The sequence below is a fragment of the Zerene cesonia genome, chromosome 26 (genome assembly GCF_012273895.1).
Source record: "Zerene cesonia ecotype Mississippi chromosome 26, Zerene_cesonia_1.1, whole genome shotgun sequence".
NCBI classification, from domain to species: Eukaryota; Metazoa; Arthropoda; class Insecta; order Lepidoptera; family Pieridae; genus Zerene; species Zerene cesonia.
The window spans coordinates 4,938,230-4,957,692 of record NC_052127.1 but is presented as its reverse complement, the minus strand read 5'-3'; the positions used below and the strand labels follow the sequence as shown (position 1 = coordinate 4,957,692).

General features: G+C 34.1%; 2 protein-coding genes across 2 annotated transcripts in view; both read right to left on the bottom strand.

Moving 5' to 3' along the window:
* The window catches only part of LOC119837200, a 33,927-nt gene extending 25,137 nt beyond the window's left edge, over positions 1-8,790 (bottom strand). Inside the window, exon 1 of the mRNA XM_038362726.1 lies at positions 8,502-8,790. The gene's annotated coding sequence lies outside the window, so the exon portion shown is untranslated. The remainder of the gene's footprint in view (positions 1-8,501) is intronic.
* Positions 8,791-9,352: 562 nt separating this feature from the next.
* Positions 9,353-17,962, bottom strand: LOC119837199 (ethanolaminephosphotransferase 1-like). Its single transcript, XM_038362725.1, has 9 exons — positions 17,951-17,962; positions 16,414-16,482; positions 15,936-16,125; positions 15,138-15,291; positions 14,700-14,808; positions 13,644-13,798; positions 11,827-12,004; positions 10,895-11,071; positions 9,353-9,418 (listed from the first exon to the last, which is right to left on the bottom strand). Exons 1-9 carry the CDS (start codon positions 17,960-17,962, stop codon positions 9,353-9,355), a joined length of 1,110 nt encoding a protein of 369 aa, XP_038218653.1.
* Between the last annotated feature and the right edge of the window lie 1,501 nt (positions 17,963-19,463).

Below are 19,463 nucleotides of genomic sequence, written 5' to 3'. Positions count from 1 at the left end.
GTTTTATGGCGTTTAACTATGATGTCTAGGTAGACTTCAGAGACATCTATGATGTCTAGGTATATTTAGGTAAATATACCAGTAATTTTTGTTATTTAGAAATAGAATATTACAGAAATAAGAATTATTCATATTTAACGAATCAAAGTTTAACAGCGATGGTGCGCCGTGCATTGCCCGAAAGTAAAATACAAACAAATTGTTAAGAATACAAAACAACGGCCCATTCTTCATAGCAAATAGGGCTTCAAAATCTATATCAAATCATTGCAGTTCACTCATAATTTCAACATTAGTTATTATTCCCAGAATAGTCAAATTTTGTAATACCATTAGCTCTAATTCAGAAGATTACAGAAGTCGAATGATTAATATGCATCGCAAATAAATTTCCCACATTCCTAACAGCGTCACGTGCGAAATATTTCGACCTCCTCATAACTCGTTCTACCCTAGTTGCCAACGTATCAATTAAAATAACACTAAGATCGACCACGAAACAAAAAAACGCGTGACAAAACGACCGAGACTCATCGAATGACCATAAGGTCCAAGAACAATCCACATGTGGCCACAGATTAACGAAAAAAAAAAAAAACAAAATAGGCACGCGTCTCACTCTAACGCTCGAGGTTTCCATATGGCTATCCCGCTCCGACGAAATGTTTCTCGGAATCGGCTGAGCAATACAATGCGTGTGTTGTGCGCACGAATTCTGAAATAAAAAGCCGTGTGTCGGTCGGCTTGTGCTAAATAGCGTTTGTTTGATTTCTATGATATTTTGGTACTTAATAAAGTGAGCAAATTTCAATTTTAAACATTCGTTTCATGCAAAAATTCACTGAAAACCTTATTGCTCGTTGAGGATAACATAGTGTTGTGTCTTAGATATTTCGTTATGCTGATTCGGTGGGAATAATACATAGTCGAAAGAATTTCGAGATAAGTCTAACTTGACTAACGCTTGACTAACGTTTAATAATTAGATATTTTACAAATTTCCGTACTAGGCATATGCATATATTAAAATGATCCAGTCTTCTATTAAAAACTGTTTGTAAAATGATTATAAAAACACTGTATTGCCTATATGAAGAGCTTCTGCATTACATTCTAAATTTTTTATAATGTTCATATAACATTCGATTTTAACTCCTTAGGGCTTAGACAGCTTCACGAGTTATCGTTAAAATGCTATTATAAAATGCTATTATTTATTATATTTATTATTAAATACTAAAAACTCAAACAAGATAACAATAGAAGCACATAACAATCGATAAGACCAGGATCGCATAACTCCATCGAAAGCTAACGAGACAGAAGCTGCGCCACCCAAACCGGAGCCTAATTAAACAAAGCTAGTGCAAAATAAACAAAAAACCACCGCACGTATAGTCTTTGCCTACTGAGCCGTATATTCTGCGAAACGTAACTGCTTAAACCCTGGCGCGTCGGGATTGCTTAGTGAAGTCAGCCATGCTCTAGGGATGTCAGCCATGCCCTTTGTGTCGATGGAAATGCCTTTTAAAATGCCATTTATTTGGGAATAAAATATGTGGTTTGTGTGGCGTTCGTTTAATGTCAGTATAGATTTGAGATTTTTTCAACTAAGACTGATGATGATGTACTCGTTGGGCACTAGATATAAAAGTTACACTTTTCTTAATAATCTTGAATAATAATAAATATATTTTAAATCTAAATCATTTAATTGCTATGTTGTTTGTTGTCAAAAAGTTAATAAATTATGAATAATGCAAAAGGTTCATAGCCAAAGAGCATCATTAAATTAAACAAAAACACTTAGCTGTCCTAAAGTCATAAAATCAGAGCGTACTTAGTTAATAGTAAATCGAACTAGAACTATCGACAATACGTACATCACTATCGAGCCCGTGCCGTAAAAAGAGGACATCGCACACTTCATTAATAAAAGGTTAAATAATGTCGAAGACGTCATTTTCCCCGTCAATATAAAATTACATCTCCAGGCCGGCTGCTGCTCAAAAATAAATTAACGAATATTATTGGGTTAAGAAAGAACGTGGTGGTTCGGCGGTCGTGTGTAGAGATGTACCGAATTTATCGATAATCGATTAAATAATTCAGTTACTTTACACTCTTGAGTTTTTAGATGCTTAAGAATGCTTTATATAAAACATGTTGTTTTCTATGATTCATCTCATTACACAATTCAGCTCATACCCTGTCTCTAAACTAAATTTCATCAAAATCCGTTCAGTATTTGCAGCGAAATTGACGGACCAACATCCAAACAAACTAACACATTTATAATATTAGTGTTATTTACATATAACTTAATTCTGCTATGTTAATGTATTCATAATACACAAAGAAAGTGTTTGGAAGTCTAGCTACGTGCCTATTTGGACATTATTCTAGGTAAGATGTTAGGTTTTGTTTACCTTGCGCTATCTCAGTTTGGTTAGGCTCAGGTTAGGCTTCTGTCTTTAGATAAGTGTGTACGTGTGTATGTTCTATAATCCTAACTACTTACTATATACTGGTACTGCGCCCCGGCTTCGCTAGAGCTAGGGTCTTAGAGCTAGGGGAGCCTTTGAAAAAATATCTAACTTTGAAAGTGTTTTGGAAATCGGTCGAATAGTTTCAGAGATTAGCGCGTTCAAACAAACTTTTCGGGTTTATATTATTAGAATGGAAATGACTTTCGATGTTGGAGTAAAAATCAGCCTGACTGATTGGTTCTGGATGAAATTTGGCAGACAGTTTGTGATCTGGATTATCACATAGATATGATAATCTAGGTTCTAGAGTCTAGGCTGTAAACGTTCTATTTATTCGACTACTAGGCGTTCTATCTAGGCTATCCCAAGGGAGCATTTAATCGGGATAAAAGTATCCTATCACCCAAGTCAGCTCATACACAGTATACCAAATTTCATAAAAATCAGTTCAGTTATTTCAGCGTCCTTGACGGACAAACATGCAAACAAGTCATATGTCCTAGGGATGAAGGTGGTTTTAATTAACCAGTTTCTCTTTGTACATGGAACGGCGTAAAGGGGTTTTTAAGCTGACAGATGCAAATGACATCTGCTCCTCTACCAGGATTGGGTTTATTTAGGATCAGTTAGGGAATAAGCAAGAGGCGGTTTTAGGTTAACCAGTGTGTGTGGTGGTGGATGTGGTGGATGGTGGATGTGGTGAATGGTGGATGTGGTGAATGGTGGATGTGGTGGATGGTGGATGGTGGTGGATGGTGGATGGTGGATGGTGGATGTGGTGGATGGTGGATGGTGGATGGTGGATGTGGTGGATGGTGGATGGTGGATGTGGTGGATGGTGTATATACACGACGGTCAATTTGTGGATCGAATTCTGTCTCACAGAAGTAGTCAAATACATAGGTTGGGTATATTTTTTCTCTTTCTACCTATCTCATGTCTGGCGACATGTATCCAGTGCTGCGAAATCAAAATTAAATGGATATGAATCAGGATGTTTTGATTTGATTTGATTATTTATTTATAACACAAACAATACCCACTGCCATTACAGTTATTTAATTGTGATAGAGGCATGTATATCACTGTATAGTATAAAACAAAGTCGCTTTCTCTGTCCCTATGTATGCTTAAATCTTTAAAACTACGCAACGGATTTTGATGGGGTTTTGTTCATAGATAGAGTAATTCAAGAGGAAGGTTCATATATATGATAACATCTGTAACATCTATTCGAACTACTCCGAATTTCACGCGTACGAAGCCGCGGGCAAAAGCCAGTTCATAATTAAATCATTACACTTAACAGGAAAATAAATACTATTTCAGTTTTTTTAGTCTTATAACATACTAGCTGCGCCTCGCGTTTTCACCCGTGTAAGTCTGTATCCCGTAGGAATAACGGGATAAAAAGTTGCCTAAATATTATTTCAGTTGTCCAGCTATCTACGTACCAAAATTCATTGTAATCGGTTCAGTAGTTTTTGCATGAAAGAGTAATAAACATACATACACATACATCCATCCTCACAAACTTTCGCATTTATAATATTAGTAGGATAGGATCACATACAAGGCTACTCGCGTGAATTCACCCCGTGTGCAATGCAATATGTCCATGAGGAAAGCTATTTAATGAAGTGTTATTTTATAATTTGAATGACCTAATGGCAGCAAACGTGTAAATCTTTCACTGTTTATGAGTTGAATTTTTGTAGATGATTAGATGCATAATTAGACATGTTTAAATAATTTTCTTCAGTCTTTTATGGCAATTAAATAAAGGATATAACGTGGTAATGATACGGAATACTGAAACTATGGTTAAATAAGGCAGCGTGTAGGATACTTGAATGTATTATTTCTGGAATAGTCTAATTCTGCGTTGTTCTTTATTTTTTCATAAAAGGAACGCGGTAAAAAAAAATGTTAGTGCACTACATTGCTGCATCGCTTCGTTGTTTTTTTTTAATTAAGCTTTTTTTTAAACAGCCAGGATTTCGCATTACAATACTAGCCGTCCTGGCTGAAAAATAAAATATGACAATCACAAATAACGTGACGCCTTTGTGATTACACCGTGGCGTCACAAACTGAGAAATTCACAAATTTTAAGTACACTTTTATTAAATTAGTATTGCTTAGTAACTACGGAATATATTTAATGTTCCTCGTGTTTTACAAAATAGAAAAATTCCGTCGATTATAGAATTAACCCGACTGATCTTAACAAAGCAGAATAAAGCGCGATTGAAACCCGTAAACTATTTAATTTCCAAACGCAATATTGTTATCAAACAGACGTGTTTTACTTTTTTTCAGCTAGAACGAGGGAGCGTTTGTCAAATATAGCGATATTTGGAAAACAAAACATCGGTACAAACTATTAAATCGTGTTACTGATATAATTTGATTTGCCGTAATTCGTCTCATACAACATTTTTCATTTTATTAACGCATGTGGTATTCATTTAATTATTTCCATTATCTTTGTTTTGGAAGTTTGTGTGATACACATATGTAAGTATATTATTTTAACTTGATTTCATGCACTATACGTTGTTTCTAATTTATTTATTTATTAGTACGAATATAATACTAATATTATAAATGCGAAAATTTGTGAGGACGTGTGTGTGTTACTCTTTCATGGAAAATATGATGAACCGATTGAAATGAAATTTGTTACGTAGACAGCTGGACAACTGGAATAACATATAGATTTTTTTTCCCGATATTCCTACGGGATACGGACTTACGCGGGTGAAACCGCGGGGCGCAACTAGTTGCTGTATAACATCCAAGATAAAAATATATATATATATATTTATCTGTAAATTACCAGCTCTATAAAGAATAAGTATATTATTTTTAACTTATAAGCAAATAAGCTATGTCCCATTATCTGTTTTAAAATTTAATTAAAAACGCGGAGGCAAATTTAACAAAACAAACATTAAAATCAACGGATTTTAATGACTGAACGCAGTCATTCTTGAGTTATAAGCGGTGGAAAACGACTGTCTTTTATATAACACTAGGGGTCCGCCCCGGCTGCACCCGCGGTACGTTTTGTTCCTATATACCTAATAAACTTCTTTAACAAAATTGTTATAAAAATTTAGCAGTAATGATTCTAGAGTTTAACGCTTAGCAATACATTTGACGATTAATTTTTATTTATATAAACTAGGGGTCCGCCCCGGCTCCCCACGTGGTATCTATATAGCTTAATAATTTGTCACCGAATTAATCTTTCCAATGGTGAAAGAATTATTGAAATCGGACCAGTAGTGTTTGTCTAAAAGCATTACATACATACAAAATACAAATGTTTCCTCTTTATAATATAGTAGCTTTTGCCCGCGGCTCCGCACGCGTTCAATTTGGAGTAGTTAAATAGAGTTATATATATAAACCTTCCTCTTGAACCTCTCTATATATTAAAAAACCCCATCAAAATCTCTTAAATAGTTTAAAGATTCAAGCATACATAGGGACATAGGGACAGAGAAAGCGACTTTGTTTTATACTATGTAGAGAAGTTATAGATAAATAAAAAATGGAGATTATAAAATCTAACCGATATAAATTATTATTTGTTATAAATACTGTTTAACAACAAATAATTTTATTAATATTCAAGGTGCTTTGACGTATTTAAAACACGATTTGTTCTATAAATAAGAATTATATCGATTTATAATAGTAAATATGTGACATATTTTAAATTATAAACACTTTTTAATTGTAATTCGAATTTGAAATTCAAATTTGAAATTCAATAAAAATAATAAGAAAATGCTACGGATCGCAAACTTCCGACAGTTTTCCGCTAGTTAGATTATAATATAACAGTTTTTGCAATTGTACGGCGACATGTATTCTTCGTATTATTTATTAGCTGTAACACGAAGCGTCACTCGAGTGGTACCCGGCTTAAAAGCAGCTGAGTGTGCTAACCAGACTATATCGGTACCAAAATCTCATACAGATACGATAAGCAGTTTTCGCGTGACAAAGTAACAAACATCCATACATGCAACCATCCATCCGTACTTACAAACTTTCGCGTTTATAGATATATATATTCTATAAGAATATTCTACTATATATAATAGAATAGTTCTATATAGTAGAATTTTCTTGTGTCTTAAGAAAATTAAAGCCTTAATAGGAAACCTTGTATTTGTTGCTTGGAAATGTGCTGTGGTACGCTGTTATGGTACAAGTAGACATAGTCTTTTTAACCGACTTCATAGAAAGGAGGTTATCAATTTAACAAGTTTTTGTTTGTTACCTCATAGCACTTTGCTGGATGAACCGATTTGATGATTGTTTTTTATTTGAAAGCTGGTGCCTCCCGTGCGTTCCTATTTAAATTAGTTCTTGTTCAATTTAGAGGGAGTTTAGGTTTTTATTAAATACTAGCATACACGGCCACGCGTTTCTGTGGCTGAGTAGGTAATAATTAAAAATATTAAGATTATAAATTATTAGGATAATTAATCGAAATAAAAACTATCCTATATCTTAAGTTGGACCAAATTACACATAAAATGGCAAATTTCATTAAAATCGCTTTAGTTGGTGCAGAGTTCATTGGGAACATACATCATGACACTGGATTTTTATATATTAAGATGGTCACTTTCCGTATTGGTAAGTAAATGGTTATAACAATATCTTCTGCTAGTTAGCAAAAATCTGATCAATAAGTGCTAACCCATTTTTGTGATAGCGTGTAGTTAACCAAAAGTCGCTATCGCTTTATACTACTATGTACAAAACTTTCATCCCCTTTTTATCCCCTTAGGGGTAGAATTTATCAAAATCCTTTCTTAGCGGATGCCTACGTCATAACATCTATCTGCATGCCAAATTTTAGCCCGATCCGTCCAGTGGTTTAGCTGTGAGTTGATAGATCACTGTCAGTCAGTCATCTTTGAGTTTTATATACTTATACATTTTTCAAATTCACATCCAACATACAGATTAAAAAATTAAACTATTGCGAGTTAGTATCCACAACTTAATAGTCACTTACTACGTATTAGTGAGGTCTATTAGCCATTTATTATTTTTATAAACAATATCCACGTTTAATTAAAAGCTTTGTGTATGTTATTCATTAAATCCGCGTTCCCTATCATATTGTTCTGATTTAAACACTCCACCATGGGGCGGTCTGAAATCCGCCGCAATCAGTTCCAAATTTATTTAGGTATTACTGATTTATTTACTGAACCAATATTCTTAACACGTTTCATTTGTACAATGTAAGTAAAAACGCATTTTCGTTAAGTTAAGTGCTTAGTATAGCTTTAAGACAGTTAAGAAATAGCTTATGTGAAACTAACATAAATTTGACTCCCTTAGCCTTTGTTTTCTAGTAGTAAAATTAAGAAGCAAATTAAATAAGTACCCAAAACCATAGATTTGTTTTTGACTAATGAATTTGCGCCTGAGATTTTTGATAGATTTAATATAATTCCACTTTTTCACGATTAGATATAATTCTGCAAGATAGCTTTTAACCTAAGCATCGTTAGTAATGGTCAAGTACCTAAAACTAATTCGTCATTTATAAAAACTAATAAAACAAATTCAGTTCTTTATATGAAAATATACCAGATTTAAAATTCGAATACGCAAACTGAAATTATTACAGCAAACAGTCGAAACTTATTGCCATTATTGAAGAAAAAAAATTATTACACATTGGTAACTGTAAAGCTTTAACTTATCTATCTCATTCTTCATTTATACATAGCACAGCGCGCGTTTACTTTTAATCTACATCATAACACGAAAATAACTATTATCTATGCCGTACTTTTGCTCCACCTGAACAAGTGATCAATCTATTTAATCTTTCATAGTGTTTCATTCTTATAAGAAATTATACAACTATACGCTGTAATTATCGACACGACCAAGGGAGTAATCTCGGCATACAATTTCAAAGAAGTTTGTCTATCTTAAAAAAAAAAAAACACATCCTAATTTTACCTCAATCTTTAACGTCTGCATTCCCGCAATCGACATTAATTATTTCATTGTTTGCAACCATTGCATGCATTAAAAAACATGCCTGTTCCACACCAGTCCTTTATCACCACACTTACCTAAACCACAGCAAAACACGATTTCAAACACAGACACTTCACTGTCCACTATGAAATACAATACAAGCTACGAATATGCGAAACCGGATCCCGCTTTTAATTTTCATACGATAATAACGTAAAAAAAATCGTCAACAATTGTACCAACAAAGCATCCCGTAGCTATCCGAAGCTGTACTGAAATTCTAAACCCTGACTCTGGTGTCTGTGTCGAGCACCCCCCATTACTAAATTTCGTATAGACTTCGAAACGTCGTAAGTACAGTGTGCTTTTGATGGAAATAAAGTTCTTTATCTATTGAGATAGGGTTGAAAATGTTACGGGGGGTAACGCAGCTTCCGACCGTTTACAAAACGAGCGCGCCGCTACAAGGCTATGAGAACGTATAATTTAAAGACGTAGCTTCGATACGAAGTGGCGTTATATATGCGTCCCGCTCGCTCTCGTTCAAGAGGCGGTTCTGATGCTCACTTCGCAATGTATGGTTGCTCATTTTTTGCTATTCTGTATTAAATTACGTATTATTTTGTGAATTAGATTGTGCTGCGGTGTCATATTTTTGCTTTATACCTACCTGATCTTTTAGCGGGATAGTTCAGGAGCAGGTTGATGCAGTTTGTCGACTGCGAACTAATAAAACTCTATCATTTTCGATAAATTTAAATATTTATTGTTAGTATAAAATTAATTATTACAAAAGTGAAAAAATAGTAAAACTGTACTGTACTTATCTTCTATTTTCTTTTGTCTTTAGGAACTTTGAAGCATTGCACTTTGAAGTGATCACACATTTGCCGGACCTGTTTGGAAATTAAATATTTCAATTAAACATAATGACTTGCTAAAATACTCATCAAACTATATGTTTCAATATTAGATTGAAATAGGATAATAATAAAATACCGTCTAATATAAAAATATAAATATGCGTATAAAGTATTAACAAATGGAGATTATACTTAATCTAAAAAGCTTCCTAAAATCCTTTTAATAATTAATCGATTATCCCTTAACGTAAAGTATTCATAATCAACCATAAACCAGGTATCATTTGAAAATCACAATAATATGACAAATATATATTTCCGTCGCTCTCAGAGAATAAAATACCAAGTAAAACTAATTCCTTTACGACTTAATTAATTACATTACGACTAATCCTTAGAAAATACATGAGATATTTATTAATTAAAACCAATAGCTATTAATGTATTAAATTATGAGAGCATTTCTCTGAAGCCACATTGATTCCAACCAACGAGTTTAGCTTAAACCATAGGTACTCGGGATACTTTACGATACGACAAGAGAAATGATGTTTAGACTTCATTTATCAGACTGATATTTGATAGTCGTCTTTTGTTATATTTATATCGCATGGCCTCGGGGTGATAAATAAATTATGGGCTTTAATACCTGAGCGGGGATGTGATGGTTATTTTTTACGTGACGAAATTATGATGTTACTAGCTGCGTCCCGCGGTTTCACCCGCGAGTGGCGTAGCTAGAGGGACAAGGGCCCTGGGGCATAGGGAAAGAATCGGGCCCTCCTCCTCTCTTTCCGCCTTCCTCCCCTCTTTCAAAGCTGAGATTAGAGGGCCCCCTGAGCTCCAGGGCCCTGGTGCACTGCAGCACCTGGCCCTATGAAAGCTACGCCACTGTCACCCGCATAAGTTTGTATCCCGTAGGAATATCGGGATAAAAGTTGATGTGTTATTTTTGCAATCGGTTCAGTAATTTTTGCGTGAAAGAATAACAGAAGTTATGTACATGTAAGTTTACAAACATTCGCATTTATATTATTAGTAGGATAGTAGGATAAGATTAGTAGGATATACCGTAGGCACCTAGGTTACTATATAATTCTAAAAGTAAAATAAATTTACTAGTAGTTCATTGTAAATTATATTTTTTGTATAGGAAAGACATTCTCTGTGTGTTGAAAAAATATTTTGTCGCCCTAGCCATTTGTTATAGTGACAATTTTAATGCGATTACCACTACCATTTTATCTATAGGTATGTTGATGTATCACTACAAATGTTTCGTAAAATTTCAATAATAACTCCAAATATACAAAAAAGAAGGAAGAACTAGCTTATTACAAAATAAAACTTAAAAGCTCTGTTTATGTATTGGGGTCTAATGAAAATTCTTACAGAAGATGTAACACTTTAGATTGTAATTTCATTAAGATTTAAAGTTTTTTTATATCTTTTAAGAGCAATAAAGAAATTAATAAATAAAATAAACAAATAAACTTCATATTAACTCACCACACAAACACCATAATGAATATGGGCACAAACAGCAAACAGAGTCAGCGAGTACAAAATGCCCAATTCGCAATGGGGCAGATACATCGCTGCCCCCACCCCAAGCACAAGGGGCACATTTATCCACGATATCGTGTCGCAACGCTGTTCGCTCATCTCTGCTACTATGAGACGACTCTGTGATTTAAAATGTTAATGTAAATATTAAATTATCGAATTATATTGTAACTAGCTGCACCACGCTGTTATACCTGTGTAAGTCCGTATCCCGTAGGAATATCGGGATAAAAAGTTGCCTATATGTTATTCCAGTTGTCCAGCTGTCTACGTACCAAATTTCATTGCAATCGGTTCAGTAGTTAAAGAGTAACAAACATTTTTATATCTTTTATTGTGGAAGTCGAGCCCTTCCCAGTCCGTTCCTTCTTTCCAGTCATCAATCCTTTCCTTATCCCTTACTCCTTAAAAGGAGGTAGCGTATTCACAAAGGCACTACCTCTGCGAATGTTCATGGGCAGTGGTGATCGCTTACCATCAGGCGAACCTATTCAGTTGACCGCTATGACATAAAAGAAGATGTATATACCTACGTAATACATGATGGTATACTTGAATTATAGCTTAAAAATTTATTGGATATTTAATATATTATCTTGTAGAATTATTGATAACGCATAATATTTAAAGTGCATGAAAGCTTTTGTATTCACTTTCAGGTTTAATAATGCGCTATAATGTTAACAGAAAAATGTTGGATGGAACTTAATACCAAATACCTACGCTTCTAGATAATATTTTAACTTGTTTTGTAATCACAAATATAGCAAAAATATACATGTAAATATTTGAGACACATGTCTTTATTACTAGCTATATAACTACCTACATTTTGTATAAAAATATATTTATCTATAAACAAATCAATATATTACCGCAATATTACTAAAAAGTGTGCCAAACAGCAGAAGGAATGCCCTCAAATCGCGCTCGATGACGCCCTGTGACGTCACAGCCCATGACGTCATCGTTCCCACCATTATCATCATCGGCCATATTGGTCGAAGTGCGTCTGGTAGTGAGTACATTTTGCCTGTTCGATTTTTGTATGACCTTTAGAAAAAAGAGAATTATACATGAGAATTTTTTTTTTTTTTTTGAAAGAATACATAATTATACAGTTATTTAATCTGTATGTACCCACAAATAATAAGAATTTTGGACATTTCAGTGTTGACACTGGCCAGTAGTAATCTTCGTGCCTTTAGAGAAAAAAAGAAATATTTCGAATTTGACAGAATTTGTGTAGTATCACATGTATATATGTATTATAAAATACTGGGACGCAAATTAGTATAGACAACTTAGTCTCTTATTGAAATTATAGGTAAATTTATACCATAGATAACATAATACTATAATAATGATATTTTTTACATTAAGTAGGTAGTGCGATACTTATCAAAATCGAAGTCAAATACATAGCTACATAAATATACTTTGAGTGTTAATATACATCACAGATTACTATTTGATACTAATTTAAAAGATAAGATAATTGGTGTTTTGCCAACATTTTAGGAAAACACTTCAGCACTTTTTCATCGGCTAATTTCATTTGTAAACTAGCTTTTGTCCGCTACGCACGCGTTAAATTCGTAGTAGATCAATAGATGTTATCTTACATAAAATACCTTTCTCTTGAATCACTGTATATAGCGTAGTTTTAAAGATTTAAGCATACGTCAAAGGGATAGAGAAAGTGATTGTTTTATACTATACTAGCCGCGCCCCGCGGTTTCACCCGCGTAAGTCCGTATCCCGTAGGAATATTGGGATAAAAAGTTGCCTATATGTTATTCCACTTGTCCAGCTGGATACGTACCAAATTTCATTGCAATCGGTTCAGTAGTTTTGGCGTGAAAGAGCAAAAAATACACACACCCTTACAAACTTTCGAATTTATAATATTAGTAGGATAGTGATTATCAACCGCATTCATTGCAAACACGTGACATGTTTTTAACACTCTTTTATTTGCTACACCTGTGTTTATATGTTTTAGATGTAATTTAAACCATTTTAAATTGATAGATTTCATTCAAACTTCACTACTCTTATCAAGGATCGGTGATACAATAATTTCATGAGTTTATCTTGTTATACTGATTAGAATCACCAGGATTCAATAATTTCTTTACGCATCTGAAACTTACGCTCTGTATCTGTTAGAAAGTTAATTTAGTCGATTCTATAAGATAATTCTAAAGTACATCTTATATTCTGTTGCTTTTGTATGTTTCTCTTTAAACAAATTATTCGATAGTTTACTAATTTTTGTTAAAAACCAAAAAAAAAAAAATTAAATATGGTATTTTATTACTAATTAAATTATGTTTATTGTCAATCTAAAGAAGCAGGTGTTCATTTTACATATTAATATATGAATCATAAGTGAAACACGTTTTGAGATGAAAAATAATTATCCGTTATTCAAATTGATTAATGGATTTTTAATATACACATACGCCATAGTTAATAGATAACGTTTCGCACAAAATTTCTATATGTGTATCGGTTTGATTAATCTGAGTTTGATATGATTCATACGAAAGTTCTTAAGAATATATGGATGTATGTTTCTCTTTCATAAGTCGCTCGGATGATGATACAGATGTATGAAAATTGGTATGCAGATAAATTATTTCACACTTTTTCCAGTAGCATTGAATATTTCAAATTTATTACTCACAGAAGCACATTATACACGGCTATAGGCAGTGTGGTGAACAGTCCAGTGGCGTGGATGGCCACTTCCAAGGCTTCTACGAAGGTCATACCGAGCACGTGCGTCTTGTATACCTCGGGTCCTCGCAGACCGGCCACCAGGAACATTATGCTGGACACCTGGAAAATAACCCATGCATTTGATTTTAAGTTTGTCATAGCAAACACTCTGGGGCATTTAAGCGCTCTGGGGTGTCTCTTAGACATGTGAAACCGAAAGATACGAAATGGGATTGCTGAGGTGGAATCACGTCAGGCGTTTCTACGTTACGCGGGTTCGAATCCCGCAGAGTGATCGAAGTTTTTCTTTTAAAAATTCTCACTTACTAATTTAGTATATGTATGTTTCTGTATTTTGACTGTAGGTGTTTCGGCACGAATTGGGTCAGGGCGGACAGGGGAAGGTGCCACAACCCTTCAGATGATCAACGTGAAATAGTAGCATGTGTTTGTTTAGTAGCATTTCTATAGTACTTCCGTTGAGTGACCTGTATTCTTTTTCCTTACTCAGTCCCTTTCTTTACTCAATCCATTCTTTATCACAAACCTTTAAAAGTCGGCAAACTATTTACAGAAGCGTAAGGCTTCTGTAAATGACTTTACGTGTATACAAAAGTGCACGAGAGTTCGTAGCTCGTATCATAAGAACTATTAGATTCTCTACCAACTGACATTATTTATTATTACATTTATTATCATCATTATTGTTTATTTCACCTATTTGTAAACTACCGTTTATTCCATGCATTTAATATTATTTTTTTCTCACTCAATTATAACGATATTTATTTAATTATTTCTACACTCAAGTGTTCCATTGACTCTGACATTTATGCTGAGCCAAGACCCTTTTTAAGAACACAGTGCATATTTGTTTCCATCCTGTTATTTTTCCTCTGTACGTTAATTTTTCTTTGTTTAATGTCTTATTTTGTAATTGTCATGTATTTCTTGCAATTGTCATCTATCTATCTATCTATCAAATATTTTGACAATTACGTAAGAATTAGAAATTTCTTACCCACATGCTTAGATCATATCCCCAAGGCAGATACAGGATCCCCGTGTTGTATTTCTCCCAATGGCTCACGTAGAAGTTAAGCACCACACTAAGCACTACTAAGTAGCCCCTAAAAATATAGCTTAATTAAACTTAACAGCAAAAATTGTCCATTTCGTCATTTGATATCACAATTTTAGATACTATAGGTGTAACATTTTTAATTATACCTGTTCTTAATGAAAAACAAGCTGCGCCCCGCGGTTTCACCCGCGTAAGTCCGCATCCCGTAGGAATATCGGAATAAAAAGTTGCCTTTATGTTATTCCAGTTGTCCAGCTATCTACGTACCAAATTCTATTGTAATCGGTTCAGTAGTTTTTGCGTGAAAGAGCAACAAACACACACACATCCTTACAAACTTTCGCATTTATAATATTAGTAGGATAATTAACTAACCGAAATACTGAAAGGGAGTATTCATCCCTCCCAAACACGGAAAAGAGGCAGAAGGGTATGAGGAACACTATATAGGAGTCGATCCCGTGGTCAAACATCTCTCCAAGAGGGCCCGACACTCCCAGCCTTCTGGCTTGCTTGCCGTCTATACCATCTGTATATAATAGACAATATAGATATATAAGAAATTTATAAAGAACAGAAAAAAATTATCACGAGGCGGAATTCGAACCTGGGTCTTTGTCAAACCGTAGAACCGCCTAGCCTCTCGGCCACTTAGCAATCGAATTTTTTCTACTTTTTCTTTTTCATATGTTTAAGGGACACTCCAAAAATTATATTCATAAACCATTAATAAACCATTTCAATGCTATAAAACTAAAAATGATATAAATATATCTATGTCAAATAAATTACGATAATAAAACTCCAAACATATATTACATATCTATACTAAGGTAAAGCAGAACATTTTGTTTGTTTGAACGCACCAATCTCAGTGACTACTGGATTTTCTAAAAATCTTAAATGTAACTACGATGTTATGTGAACTTTTATATTTGGGCGTTGACTATTATTTCACTCCTAGCTTGTTGCGAGTTTGCACGCGTAAACCTCGAAAATAACAGTATTTCTCCACTATATAATGGACGTTAATACACATATACATATATCTTCCTATTCAATCACCCAATCTTTAAAAAAACCCCATCAAAACCTGTTGCGTAATTTCATGGATTTAAGCATACATACACAAAGAGACTTTGTTTTATACTACGTGATACGAAGGCTTCTCACCCAAATTATACGCCAGGAACAGCAGAATACCACAGATCGTGAAGATATACCTCGGTATGGGCGTGGCCCCCGGCTGGCCCCCGGACGCAGTCATATTGTAGTCATAGTACATCAAGAGGACCACATCCACAAGCATGCAGACAAACCCCAGAAACGTGAGTAGGTTTGGGGCAACCCATTTTGGGAATATCTGGAAATATATCGGATAATTGATTTGTAAGCTGCGTTACTGCGTAAACAAATATAGAAAAATAATCATGCGTTATATCTCTATGGAATTTCCTGTGTTGTTTTAACCCCACAATCGTTGTTCACTTATTAATTACATTATATGTATTTAAATACATTTATCCCTCAATCACATAATATGATTTCTTCTAGTTTAAAGACCATTCTGTAGATTATAAGAAAACTATTTATTTTTTACTATTTAGTTTATATTGAAGTTATTAAATTTAAAATTGTCTAAATAAAATACCTTTACAGCGGTGTTCCAAGCCGGATGCATCACATATTTGCTGAGTGGGCTTGTATCTATTGCGCTGTACTGGAAAATGGTAGACTTTTACTTACTTATATTACTATATTACTGGTATTTTTAATGCCATAGCGGGCAACTGAGCTGGCGGTTGGCCTGATGATGAGTGATCACCACCGCCCATGAACAGTCGTAGAGGTAGTCCTCTGTGAATGCGCTGCCCGCTTCTAAGGGATCAGCAGGGATGAGGAAAGGATTGACCACTGGAAAGATAAAAGGACTTGGAAGGGTGAGGAAAAACAAATATCCTTAAGAGCTAGTTTCGGAAATGCTTATGGCGATGGTACTCGCTCATGATTAGGAGGTCCACAAGCTCGTTTGCCGACACACAATTCTATTGTCCACTAATTGAAATAACAGATAATAAAACAGCATATAGGGATATTCTAGAAAATACTTTCATCATTAACTAGTGGTCTCCACCATTCTCGCTGGCCATGTGCGTGTTAATACAAAAAATTCAGACTACACAACAAAGACATTAACTTCTGTTAGGCAATCGATCTAATAATATAGAATATAGTATTTTCTTGTGTTTGGTTTTACGCGAGTATTATACATTTAGAAATTAAAAACTTTTTAACGGATTTTAAACGCGATTTATTCATTATACTTTAATGTGTTAGTAACGTCGGGCTAATAGTATAATGAATAAATCGCGTTTAAAATCCGTTAAAAAGTTTTTAATCTCTAAATATAGAATATATTAAGTCTCGACTCTCGGTACTTATTCTTGGCTTCTGACTTCTAGCTTCTAGAAGTATAAAGAAAATATTTAAAAATTCAATTAGCCTGAGACTGCGATGCAGCGTGGATGAGGCCACGTACGTAGGGTACCTACATATAATTAAGTATACATATTTATGTGATTATTACATTGTCTTAAAATTATATTATGATCATAAAAAATTACACATTCATAAAATTTTGTCAAGAAAAAAAACAAGAAATTTAAATTACTTAAAGTTTTTGCAGTCAAGGAAGCCGCATGGATATGATTTGTCATAATGGTTCAAAGTAATATTGTACAAAAACCGGTCAAGTGTGAGGCGGACTCGTGACACTAAGCGTTCAGTATAAATGAGCTAAACAGCAACTGTTTTTATTATTTTGTTTATGTCTGTTTTATGTCATACTAGCTGCGACCCGCGGTTTCACCCGCGTAAGTTTTTATCCCGTAGGAATATCGGGATAAAAAGTTGCCTATGTGTTATCCCAGTTGTCCAGCTATCTGCGTACCAAATTCCATTGCAATCGGTTCAGTGGTTTTTGCGTGAAAGAGTAACAAACATACACATACACATTCATCCATCCTCACAAACTTTCGCATTTATAATATCAGTAGAACTACAGAGGTAGAGCTTCTGCGAATTCGTTACTTGCTTTTAAGGGTAAGGGATAGGAAAGGATTGATGACTGATAGGACGGCATGGTCTGGGATGGATCAGGAAAATGGGCCTCTGGCTCCCCCACTCACCGTACGAAACATAATGACAATGCTACTATCAAGCCGGTCTTCTGAGGGGATGTGATACTTAACAACTGAAAAAATTATCACCCATCCAATTGATAACCGAGCCAAGCGCTGCTTAATCTCTCTTTTGTAATAGCGGCAATAGAAATGCATCATTTCTGAAATTAACCGTCACACTAACACGGTTCACGAGATACGGCCTGGTGACAGACGGACGGACATACAGACAGACAGACAGACGCACAGACTGACAGAAAGTCTTATTCTCGTCTCGAAATTTTATCCTTTGGGTACAGAACCCAAAAATCCAAAGTTAACACATTCAAAACCGTTGGAAACGTAACTATTATTAAATATGCAAATATATTTTTTCTCTAACTAGGAACAAATATTCTGTATGAATTATATAGTAGTATAGTTTTATCTCACTTAATCATCCAACGATTATCGATTGAAATATATCTTTTTCATTGTAAATGATACCCAGAGATATTAAAATATATAGGAAGCAACCATTATTATATATATTTCCATTTTATTAATTTTTCGCTAAGCAATTTTAAGTTCTGGAGATTTTCTTATATAATCGCATTTAATCAGTATTTTTTTTTATTATAATTTTATTATACTTTTACTTTTTATTTGTTTTTTTTTTCGTTTAGGCGTGAAGAAGAGACGGGCAGAGTTATATTCGCATGTGAAATACAAGTACATACATCCTAGAAGTCCAACTTAATAAAACGTGTTTGTGAGTATGGATGAATGTTTGTTGATGTTTTGTAACCACTGAACGGGTTTTGATAATACTTAGCAGTGATGTAGCTTACTAGAAAAGCACATACCCTATAGAAATAAGTTGTATTTTTTCCACGGGTTCAAGCAAGGAGCTCGGAGTTCAAGCTAGGAGTAAGCAAGCAAGGAAACAGCAAGTGCAACCTCATTTGTACTGTTATATAATACTAGCTGCGCCCCGCGGTTTCGCCCGCGTAAGTCTGTAACTCATAGTAATATCGGGATAAAAACTTGCATATGTGCTATTCCACTTGTCCAGCTGTCTACTTACAAAATTTCATTGCATTCGGTTCAGTAGTATTTGCGCGAAAGAGTAACAAACATCCATACATACTTATAAACATTCAATTTTACAATATTAACAGGATTGATAAACATTATGTAAAAATAATAATAAAGAAGTATTATCGATATAATAATCCTACATATGTAATATCATGAACTATTACACTCGTAAACTACATAAACACTATATGTTAGGCCGTTTCCAAAAAATACTTTAACATTGTTCCTATCCAATTGAATCGATTCAAGATTAATATCTACACATTAAGAATCACACAATCGATTTACAACAAATCTTATTAACAATTAACAAATAATAACATACCTTATAATTGTTGAAGCCTGCCAAATGTTTATCACTCAAATACTTATAATCAAACATTATAATAACACTGAATTAATTGACTATAATACTGAGGCGAAATTTGCTTATTGTATT

Excerpts from the sequence above, each read along its gene's own strand:
- LOC119837199 (XM_038362725.1), bottom strand. Across the intron at positions 11,072-11,826 it reads CACTTTTTAGTAATATTGCG|AGTCGTCTCATAGTAGCAGA; the intron begins GTAATATATTGA and ends TTTAAATCACAG. Across the intron at positions 9,419-10,894 it reads TTCATTATGGTGTTTGTGTG|GTCCGGCAAATGTGTGATCA; the intron begins GTGAGTTAATAT and ends ATTTCCAAACAG.